This window comes from Pterocles gutturalis, unplaced genomic scaffold, assembly GCF_000699245.1.
Source record: "Pterocles gutturalis isolate BGI_N339 unplaced genomic scaffold, ASM69924v1 scaffold3883, whole genome shotgun sequence".
In the NCBI taxonomy this organism is placed as follows: domain Eukaryota; kingdom Metazoa; phylum Chordata; class Aves; order Pterocliformes; family Pteroclidae; genus Pterocles; species Pterocles gutturalis.
In genome coordinates, this window is record NW_010120176.1 from 48,675 (window position 1) to 60,242 (window position 11,568).

Below are 11,568 nucleotides of genomic sequence, written 5' to 3' on the forward strand. Positions count from 1 at the left end.
CTCATAGCGGGTTTGGCTTCATGGAAACCAAAATCTAAATCTGTATAACGTTTGGTTTAAAAAAAACAAAACAAAACAAAACATATTTTTTTATTCCTATGCAATGAAAAACAATCCAATTAGTGTATTCTGAGCCCAGCTCGCCCTCCCCGCAGCGTTGCGCGCACTCGGAACGCTTCCGGCTGCTCTGCCTGCGGCTGAGCTTACCTGTGTCCTAACGAACAACCTTCAGACCTGCAACACTAAAGTGATGAAAACTGACAATGCAATTTACTTTGCCTTAATGAGCTTGAGACAATGGTAGGAACAATCTGTCACGCTGGATTACGCTGAAGGAAACGTGCAGTTTTCAGTGATGATGTTTACGATTTACAGCTTTGAGGGTCTCTCCAGTGGCCTGGAACATGTGCTGAAAGCCAAACCTTAACTTTTTTTTTTTTTACTTTTTTAAAACGATATTTTAAAACTGAATTGTATTGAAATAAACTGTATTTTAACACAGTGTTAAAAACCCTCTCAAAATAGCAAAAATCAACAGCAAAAAAAAAAAAAAAAGAATTTCTGTACCAGTTACATTTTGTTCCAATGCCCAAGGCTGGGCGTGTAGTCTCGTCTAATATTCATCACAGAGTCGAAACCGAACAAAAGGACTGTAAAACTGAACTTCTGTCCAGCAAACTGTGTCATTCCTTTCTTCAGAGCTTTCTTTGGGATTGTTTCCTTTTGTATAAAGTTAAGGCTGATGTTTCTTAAAGTGGCTTATGTGTACTTTTAGGTAACGTTTTTAAATGGTCTGGTTTTAGAATAAGTTCAAATTCAGAGGTTTTGAGTACCTTAAAGCAACACGAGTGTAACAGAGAAACGTCTGATGAGCCAGCAGCGATTGCAGAGCCTTCCCTACATCAGAGCGAGTTGCAGCTTCAGATCTGTTAGCGAACGCTGCCCACTTTGTACCAAGAACAACCAAAGCTGGTAAGTCCGGACAGAGCACTTTAGTTCCATAAAATAATCCTTCATCTGTTTTTAAAAGGCACAAATCCATCTTTCCCCCCCCAAAAAACCAAGGCAGCTTGTTTTAGAATAGTAATTCCAGCTTCACTGGCTGAACGAACCAGTTCTTAAAACCTATTTTTATACACACTGAAAGATGGAGACTTCAAAGAATGCTATTTATTCCTGTCTTTGTCCTAAAAGTATAAGAAGAATGAGTTCTCAAAATGGATTTCACTGTGGAAATGATTTTTATGTATAAGGCAGAAGGGAATCCCAAGTCATCTCCCTGCAGGGGCACAGAGAAGTTAGTGACGAGTCTTCCCTCCAGGAAGCGAGCGACGTGCGGTGCAGTTGCAGAAGTGTTTTCCATTTGGGAGCACTGGTGATGGAAATACTCGAAATAGGATGGAATTTCCAGCAAACTCCTCCTCGCACTGGCAGTCTGCAAATGAAGCATTAATAAACATGCCAGGATGCGAAACAGCAGGAGAGCGAAGAGGGAAGCGTCATTTTAGCAAGCGAGGTATTGATCAGAGAGTTCCACAACGCTTTTTCCTTAAAATAACATGTCACACTCCACTTTTTGTAAAACTTTTTTCTTTCCACGGTCATTAAATCTTGGCAAATTAAGCGCCAGACTTCCAAAAAGGTCTAAGGCTAGACCTTCACCATCACCCCCAATTCTGTTCCATGACATTGCTCGCTTGCAAGCTTCAGGGTGAAGGTACTCAAAAATGAAACGTCATCTGTGGTCATTTGGCAGAGCAAGACTCCTCCCCAAAATAAAAATCACCCGAAAGCCCTGCCAAGGGGTTAGCTGGCTGGCTGTTTATTGGAGGTCACGGACACTCAGAGCTGTGGATTTGGGGTAGTCTAGAACCTGTTAAATGAGATGGATGGGGGGCAAATCTGGATGGAAATCCATCTCACCGAGCGCTTGCAGGAGTCTAGGAAACTCTTGTGCTGGTTGAGGCCCTGGAAACCCTCCCTCCGCCCCTGCCCACCGTAATCAACCCTCGGAACTACCTGTTTGCTCTCTTAAATTTTTCTTACTGAAGCAAGAAACGTGTTGGTACTGAAGCAGAAAGCAAATCCTGTGTGTTTTCAAGTGCAGATTAACAGCTTCTCTTGGACATAACTTTCCGCTAGGAATGAAGGAAACTCCTGCTCCCATTTGAGCCATTTCTTTTACTTCGGTCAATTCTAGTATTACAAATTGTGCATGTTAACTTTATAAATATTTTAAATAGTTTTGTAAATATTTAATATTCAGCTAATTTGATTTTGAATTGTAAATGTCAAGTATTCTGGTATTGGGATTTTTATGTTTTATTATACTTTGTTAAAAGTAAAATTGTACATTTTTAGAATGTTTTTATCTGAGTAAATTTAATGTATGGAAAATAAAGAGTTAAACAGAATCCCTCTGTTTTTTTTTTTAATTTAAAGGGGCTTCATCTGTGTGAGGGCTTCTCCAACTTGGCAGTTACCAGGGTCTTTTTTTATTTTTTAGTTCTCTTTATTCCTTTTTGCTGTCTCTCCACCCAGACACCTGCTCACGAATCCTGGATCTCTGGCAGGGCCTCTCCTGGACTCGGCTCTCAGCCGAGCTGCTCTGAAAGGGTTTGCGCTCGCTCTTTGTCACCGAGAGCTGCCGTGCCGGGGCTCCAGCTGCCCACCCAGGCCCGCAGCTGGTTTCACAGGGCAGGACGAGCAGGGAAGCTGTGTGCCCTGTTCTGCAGCAGCCTCCGGACTCCACTCCGCCACCTCGCTTGCCCCTCGCGAGGGGACATCTGCAGTGATTGCAGAGGAAGCCACAGGCCGGGGTAAGCGAAAGGAATCAATCCCCAGCTCGCTGCAGCCTTACACCCTCTGTGCCCGGTGCCTGGGGTCCCTCCTGATCAGCAAAGTCCTGCTCATGAGAGCATCAGGATTCTGAGGCCGTGAGGGAGAGGTTGGTCGAGCAGGAACAAAACAGGAGATGGAAACCCACCCGTGTGCAGGACGCCCCAGGCCGTGCCCATGCAGAGAGCAGAGCTGTTTTACAGGGGTTACACCTGAAACTGCTCCTCCTGGAGGGTGGCAGCTCCCTCTCCGGGTTGTTCGTGGTCGGCAGTGTGGCAGGTTTCAGGACAGTGTCTAGTCGCTGTCAGCAGGATTTAACTTCATCGTGCACATCCCGAAGCAGGTGAACAGCCCTCTGTGCCCTTCCCTGCAGAGACGTGATTTAAGAGAGCGGTCCAGAAATAACCACACAAGCCGTAATGAAGTTGGGATGTAATCCATCCATATCAGCACTGTATTAATTTTAAAAAAGCAACATTTGTACAGGAATATCAGTCAATCACGTCGTAATTACAAGTATGGTTGTCAGTTATGAGTTAAACAATTTCTTACACGAACAAAACTAAACATAGAACAAGCTGCATTTAAAAGTTTTACCTTGGAGTAAAAACACAAAGAACAATAAAAAAAATCTGAAGTTAAGCGTCGTGAACGAGATGCATGCAAAGAGGCGTAGATGGTACAAACTGTACACCTTATGGAGCTAGAGTGCCAGGACGCAGTAGTATTGCTTCTTTTTCCCCCGTTAGAGTAAGTTAGCTTCCAGTAACAGATGGAGTTAGTTCACAGACACATAATATACAAGAGTAATCTCATCCTGCTATGCTTCACAACAACTCTAGAGGAAAAACACAGGTCCTACGGGATACCTTTCCTCCGCACAGGCTGCCTCCCTGCTCAGGACAGTAGTAACACCAAGATCTTCCAAACCCCGTGCAAGTGGCAGGAGACTTCAGTGATGATGGGAAAAAAAAAATCATTTGTTCGTCAACTCCCAACAGCAACTCCTGGCCGTGAGCTGCTTCTAAAAGTGGTTCTCCCTGACCCCCCCCCCTCGGTGGGAACATGCAAAACCAGCGGCAGACTGGCCAGGCAGTGTGGGATGGTAATTCCAGTGGCACGGCCGAGTCCAGCGTTCCGTACAGAGGGGTGAACAAAGCCGTTCGCCCGCTCACATCCGAGGGCCTGAATGCACCCACCCTGCCGAGGAGATGGGAATGGCGAGGACGGGCAGTGCTCCTGAGACCGCGAGCGATCGGGCATGGCTCATGTCTGACTGCACAAGCCTGCTCAGCACCGGCTGCACACATCCTGACCGCCCTGGGTGCTGGCAGCGGGCCCCTCGACCACCTCCTCCCAGCAGAGCCTCTGCCGGGCGAGGGAACGGCAAACCTCTGGGCCGGGGGGATGATCTTTTGGAAGCGAGCTCGTATGAACACCAGTGTTTCACTGAATACACAGGCGTTGGAAATTCATAACAGAGGGGAGTTTATTTCAGCGTTACCTGTCCAGGTGTGTCTTTTACAGTTAAACACTTCCTAAAACTACAGTAAAGCTGTGGTGTTTGGTATGAGTATTTCAGAAACTGGCACCATTCCTAAGTTTGTGGTGCCACAAAAAAACGGAGACAAAAAAGAGTTGTACTCCCCCAGCTCACCCCAAGCACTTGCCTTAGCTCACTGCAGCACTGACACGAGTCTCATCGAGCTGCAGAAGACAAAGCTCCACTTTGGAACATTAAAACATATTTGCTCTCATGAGAAGCTTTCCCATTTAGGAAAAAAAAAACAACACCAAAAACTTTAAGGAATCATAGGGAGATTTTCCAGAACACTGTCACACAAAACACGTCAGCTCCTCCCTGGTGCCTGTTTGCTTGTTCAAGTCAATCGAGTGTCCCTTTATTTGCAATTGTCACATGCACAACTGGGTTCCATTCATAAAAGTCCAGAAATGTAAATGTGCCTGTGTGGAATATTACAGCAGGTTTCAAAGCCAGAGGTGCTCGTCTGTACTGTTTAATAGTCACAAACAAGGCAAGGTAAGATGAGACACCTGCTAAAGCAAGACTATGCTAAGGTACTGAGAGCGTAGGTGACATCCGTTTCTTTCCCTGGGGTGTGTGTGGGGAAGAGTGGGGGTGATGGCCAAGGGTGAACCAAAATCCTAGGCTAGAAGCCGCTCGCAGGTCTTAGACAGAAGATTGCACTCCGAAAGTCTCCTGAGAGGCGTACACCATGTACAGGAACCCATCCTCGTCCTTCTCGCTCTCGTACACCTCGGATATGGGCGTGGAAACGCTCACCATGCTGTGTCCGTTCACCAGGAGGAAGAACGCCTGGTTGGAGTTCAGCTGCAGGCGTCGCCTGGGGGGGGAAGGTTGGGGGAGTGGAGGAGGGAAGGAGTGTCACAGTCAGGACTCTGCGTTCAATCAACAACGGCTTCAGGACATGTGGCAAAACAAAAGTTCTCCACCATGACAGCAGTAAGATGTCCCCACCCAAAGGAGCCCTGCCACTGGAGAAGGCACTTGTTTCCCACCTCAAGGTTGGATTAAATTTATCTACTAAGTCCCATCAAACACATCCACTGACAGCAGCCCCTCTTTACCTGGAAAAGCTACACTCCAGGCAGGCACTGAACTGAAGGGAAAAGGAAGAGGCACTCCCTGCCAGGATGGTCCCTGTACAAAACGCGCCAGGCCCGCGGGACCTTTGGCTCACAGCTTGGCTCCACAGCATCTCACTGGAAATGTAAACCCAGGCTGACCTCCAGATCTGTGCGACGACGGGGAGGGAGGACGGGCAGAGCTTCCACGCAAGGGCCCCGCACCTTTTACACTCACTTTCTCACCGGCTCTGTAACAGCCCGCGTTTAACCTTTGGAGCACCTTGCCCCCTCTTCTCCTCCCTGCCAGGAGAAGCACCGTGGGAAGGGCAGAGAGCGACTTCAGAGGCTGCGTGGCACACTGAACATCTAACTGTGGCATTTCCCTTGAATTGTTCACTCTGGTTGGAAGGGAAACAGGTATTTCTGCTCATCTGCCTACCGGAAAGCAGGTTTGCAGAGAGGAGCTCTCCTACTGCTTCATAAAGCAGGTAAGCAAGAGGTGCAACCAAAGACAGAAGGGAAGAACAACAGATCAGGAGAGCTTCCTGCTGCTCCCGCTCACTGCTGAGGGGTGGCAGCAGCTGGAAACAGGGATTTATTTAGCCTCCCGCAGCCCTGGAAAGGGACCCTTCTAAAGCCCAGCTCTAATCGCTCCAGGGGCCGCAGCTCTCCGAGGGGTGAAGGACTGGCTCTGCTGTGCGCAGGAGCTGGCTGGGGACCAAGTCCAGCTGGTACCAAGTCACCTATTAACAATGAAGCCAGAGAAAAAAGGTGGTAAAAATCCTTCAGCTTGCTGTTAACTTTTTTTGCCCAGGGCCTTTAATGTTCATGAGAAATGCTGGAAGACTTGATCAATCCGGTTCCTGCCTCCAAAACCCTACCTCACTTTCCTATTCAGGCAAGAGCTGGGATTTGCTTGCAACAGACAGTTTCTGTACAAGCCTCCGAGGCAGGGAATTGTCTGGACACGTGGGAAAACTCTCCGTTTTAACAGCTTGTGGCCATCACGAACCAGCTCCCTGCTACACCGTGACTAACAAAAAGCAAACTCTGGTTTGCTGATAATGTCCAAGTTTACCACTGGAGAACTTTTACTAATCAAATACTCCTTCTTGGCATAAAGCCAGGAGAAATGCACTTCTAGCAGAATTTCTGACCACAACTTCAGACCACACAACCTCCACCCCATGGCTATTTCCCCTTTGCCTTTTCTTATAAGCTAAGCTCAAGCACCAGAGCGGAACAGTACCCAAGCCACAGTCTGTGCAAACAGCTGGGACAAAAAGACAGCGGTCTGCATGTGTGTTTTTCAGGCCTCACCACTGTCATTGAGGGAAACCTCATTTCACGATCAAAGGAGGCCAACATCAACCCTAAGCAACAGCTCAGAGCACTGGCTACGAGCCCAAACTCCCCCTCCAGTGGGTGGGAAGAGGCAGGCACTCTGGAGAGGGACTCCCAAGCAGAACACGGAGAAGGCATCCTAAAATAGCCAAGCAGGAAGCGCTGAAGCCCTGGGCCAGGAGCACCCCGTTAGACAGGGATTCACGGCCCCTGACTCCCTCCTACATCTCTGGGAACCAGTCATTTCTCTTCTCATCAGGCTAACAGCTCAGCTCTTGCCAGAGGTTTTTTTCCAGCAAAGCCAGAGGAAGAGCACCTTCTCAGGAATTTGTCCTAGTGATGACACCAAGTGCTAATCAGATGAATTTTCCCTTTAAAGAATTCCCAAATGCATATGCCAGGTGGGGAATGAACAAAGAATCACAGTCTGAGGTTGATGCAGCTTATACTGAAATCACAGCATACTACCTGATGATTTTGATTAGCTCGCTCATGTTGACATGATCTGGCACCAGGAACTTGGTCTTATCCAAAACTGGAAGCTGCTTCTCTCCCTTGTATCTTTCAATGATCACCTGAAAAAAGAAACACAAAGAGAAAGGAGCAGCAGATGTGAAAGGCAGAAATGGGGTCTGGAGCTCTCATCTCCCCTCTCCATTTTACACACAGCAAAGCACAAGCATTTCTGCTAACCTCTGTTTCCCCTCGTTTGTGAGTGCAGTATCTGAAACTGAAAAGGAACAACTATATTTATCTTCACCTGCCCCTCCTGGCCTGTTTGCAAGAGTCACTGCACGAAGGGGTAACAAACAGGGTTTAACAGCAAACATCTGCAGCTTCAGTGCAGTTTCGGAACAGGTCATTTGCTGGAATCATTTCATCTAGCACTGAACTACCCAGCAACAAGGAAACCCAGGAAAAGATAACGCACAATTCCCACTAACACATTACAGTGGCTGACCGAGGGGCTTGGGCTGCTGCAGAAGTCTGCAAACTCAAGCAGTTTTCACTAGAATTTCTCCAGTTTTAGGCCATCTCTTTCCAAGAATTACACCTCCAGACTAGTCTGCTATTCCATTCACCTTCCATGGTTAGTCTAATGCATAAGAGAAAGCTACTTTTGAAGGGTATAAAGCCTCAGAGGAGAGAATTTCCTCCTCCTGTATCTCTAGACAGCATGCTTACAAACCAGTAATTCTGTCAAGATTGTTATGTTCCAACTACTTAGTTCAGGAGGAAATTGCAATTTGCCAACTGAAGTAGCACCCTGCCCAGCAACTGTATGTAGTTCCTGCTTTTAAGAAATGATCTCAGAATTCGTGCACTCCCATTTCCACAGCCACGTGGGGTTTGTTGTTTTTAAATCAACTGTAGCTATGTGACACCGTTCTCTTGGATCGTTTCCATGCTCACGGGGTCTGGCTGTGTTGATATTCAAAAGTTGCACAGGTGAAGAGATATTGAGCCAATTTAATTATATCAGAAAAAAACTTCCTTACACCAGTTTCAATAAATGCTGTCTCATTCTGGAAAAAAAAACCACTATTTTTAAAAAGGTAGAGTGTAACCAATAGATAATATTTCCAAAAGCAAAATGAAGGATGTTGACAGCACAGGAGGGATTTGCTATCTAGCGTGACATTGCCATCTTATCTCATCCAGAACTGCTAATGATAATAACGAGGCAGTGGACAAACAACCAGAAGCAAGCCTCCAGGGATCCCAGCAGGCCTCTGCCTTAGCTGTGAGTTTGCAGCGCTGCATCTTCAGCTTAGGTACCTCTCAATTTTTGCTAGTAATATGGCTTAAAATGAGAGCTTTGCTATAAACCAATGGCTTTCTATCCGCGGTCACAGAGCTTGGGGACTATGGCTGAGTGATCTGTGAAAGGTGGGTGAACAAGCAATCTTCTGGCAGGAAACAGATTTGTTAGGAAGGGGCCTTTTGGGAAAACTGCTCATTCCAGAAGAGTTAGAAAATCTCTGCTATAAAATATTACTTGTTCCCACACCCAGCCGATCAGTAAAACAGCAGCAGCAGCTCAAACTTTAAAGCTAAAGGGAAACTGAAAACCTTTCGGTTTCTGTTTGACATGGAGGCAACAACTGCTTCTGTTCCTGAAGCTGCACTGGAATTGCAGTTTGTTCACAGAAAAATTTCCACTCACAGGGATCACCAGCTCTCATCACTGAGAACCAAAGGCTGAGGGATTTGATTAAATTCTCTCTTCTGTCCCCCAAGATCTCCTGAGACTTTCCCTGTTCCCCCAAATGGCCATAAGGGCGGTGGCATTTATTGCTTATTGCGGTGACAGCCTCACACAACAATTGTGAGGAACCCATCAGCGACAGATCACCATCCATGCCTTTTGCTTCCTAGGATGCTTGGCTTTGCATTTGTAACCTTGAAGATGCCACAAATAAAAGAAAATAAGAATTCAGGCAGCATCTGGAGCTGACCAGTTAAAGACAAGTGACCAGGTGAGGGCTGATCCCTTCTTTGAGGTGGCCCAACACAAAGTGGAGGGGTTTGACAGACCAGCAGCAGTTCTGGAGACCTCAAGCAAAGGCCCATTTCCCAGAAGGCAGGCATTTCTGTCTTTCTCAGCACAGACTGGTGATGAAAGCCCTATCTGCTTTTACATTACTGTGTATTCTTCTTGGTTAGCCTGTGCAGACTCTTCTTTTGGAGAGGAAAAACACTGAGATGAGAAGAGCTGAACACTCAGGAGAATCTCAGAGCTCAGCCAGGGTGTGGTTTGCTATGAAGTTACATCACGCAGCTTCAATATACAGGAAACTCCATTTCCTCCAGTCCCCAGCTAGCACCTTGCTCTACCACACTGACTGCCGGTTACTCATTTGAAAATCTTTCTGAAATCCAGGCTTAACAACCCTGAACGGCCAAATTTTAATTTGGTCTCATCAGGACAGCTCTTCTACAGGTTTCTACCTTCTAAAAACAACATGAGACAGGAAACTGAAGTGAAAAAACGAAAAGAACCAGACTTACTGGTATTTTAGTTGGATGCTGATCTCGAATCAGTCGTACATCTTCCACTCTTTGCTCTGTAAAAGATTAAAAAAAAAAAACCTCAGTTCAAACATCCACACTTAATGCTGCTATTACTTTATTTCTCCACCACTGAAGAGAAGGACTGCAAAAGCAAATTTGGGCAAAGCATTTTTCAAACGGGACAGCACTGTCACAAGTAAAACCTCTCCTTTGACAGACGATACTTTGCTCTTTAACCCAAGGTGACAAGTACTGCACGCACGCTGCCTGGGACTCCTAGAAAGCGTTAAAGGAGATAGCTTCCTCCCTGCACACACCGCGTTTTCTGCCCACGACAGCAGATATTTAATCTCATAAATTTATGGCCTCAAATTACACCACCCCAGGTAACGACTAAATATCCTGGACTCTTTCTGTGAGATCCCAGAGGAGGAAGTTGTCAACAATTATTTGAGACCTAAGACTAGCCGAAGCCTGGCAGCATCAGCTTACGCCACGCGTTCTAGTATTACTGAATTACAGTTTTCTATTTTGATTATGCCGCACCCATTGTTGCAGAAGCTGTTGGTAGGGTCTTGTGTACCTAGACATTTCACTGCTCTCTGTGCCAGTTTTCGAGATAAAGTTCACCTCTCCTCAGCCATAAATATTAATAGCACAGATATTATAAGCCAGGCTAAAGTACAAGCCTGAGCCAAAGTAAACAGACACAGTTGCTTTTAGAGGCAGTTGCATCTGCTTATACCCTACCTACTTTCAGATTCAGTGAACTCAATTTTAACCTCTCCAGTTCTTCTCAACAGGCCGGGGCTTTCCAGGCCATCTCCATCTTATAAACACCTCATAGAGAGAAGATTTAGTGTTGCATCACAGCTTTAACAGACACCTGCCCAGGGAGAGGTGCTGCTCAGGGTAGAGGAAGAGCTTAGATCAGCACCCATCAGCCCGGCTCGCTGCTGGTATGCTAACGCACCAGACACACGACCTGCCCCGTCACTCAGCAATAACATCACTCAGCTCTCCATTAGTCCATATTTTGTGTGCATGAAATAACATCCATGCGCCTTTTTTACGAGCCCGGTAAGGAAATGCAACTCACGTGAATCACGGTTTTAAGCTGGAGGTGAATCAAGCAGAACTAACGCAAGGAGTATGCAAAGCTGACTTCACCTGACTGCAAGAGGGAGAACCTGAAAGCCATCCTGCTTCACATCCCACTGCCTAAGCCATGCTCCTACAGACTGGCATTAACACTTCAAGGGCAGAGACACCAGCTAATTAAAATACTTTTTAAGATCAACCAGAAACACAAAAGATATGGGGAGTGAATGAGACCAACCATCAGCCCAGCAAGCAAAGAGAGGTTTTGACTATCTTTCATCTTTTGTTCACGGCAATGTTATTCAGCAGAACTCCCTGGAGTAGAAGGAACAAAAAGTGGACAAATAATTGAGATTATTGTACACGGTGTCTTCAAAATCAGGCTTCAGTCAGCCACAGATAAACACTGTTCTCTGACGACATTAGTTGCAGTGGCAACTGCTTGGCTGCCATCCTGGCTGAACTTAATACCTGCAACAGAGGCTGCTGACAGGCGATGGGGTCAACAACAGGTTTGGAAGACTCCAAGAAAGAGGCAGCTTAAATGCAGACTTCGTTAGATCAAAATTCTCTCCGCTTCAGTGCAGAGAACAGCTTATGGTTAACAGAACAGCAGAGACAAGGGTGGGCACACCAGAAAGCTCTCTTAAGCAGCTTGAC

At 46.4% G+C, this 11,568-nt stretch overlaps 1 protein-coding gene across 1 annotated transcript; it reads right to left on the reverse strand.

The window, feature by feature from the left end:
• Positions 1–4,836: 4,836 nt before the first annotated feature.
• On the reverse strand, positions 4,837–9,860 carry MAP1LC3B (microtubule-associated protein 1 light chain 3 beta; the record flags this gene model as incomplete). Its single annotated transcript, XM_010076783.1, has 3 exons — positions 4,837–5,204; positions 7,261–7,367; positions 9,805–9,860. Coding segments are annotated over 3 exons (338 nt in total), but the record flags the coding sequence as incomplete, so codon positions are not given.
• Positions 9,861–11,568: the final 1,708 nt, after the last annotated feature.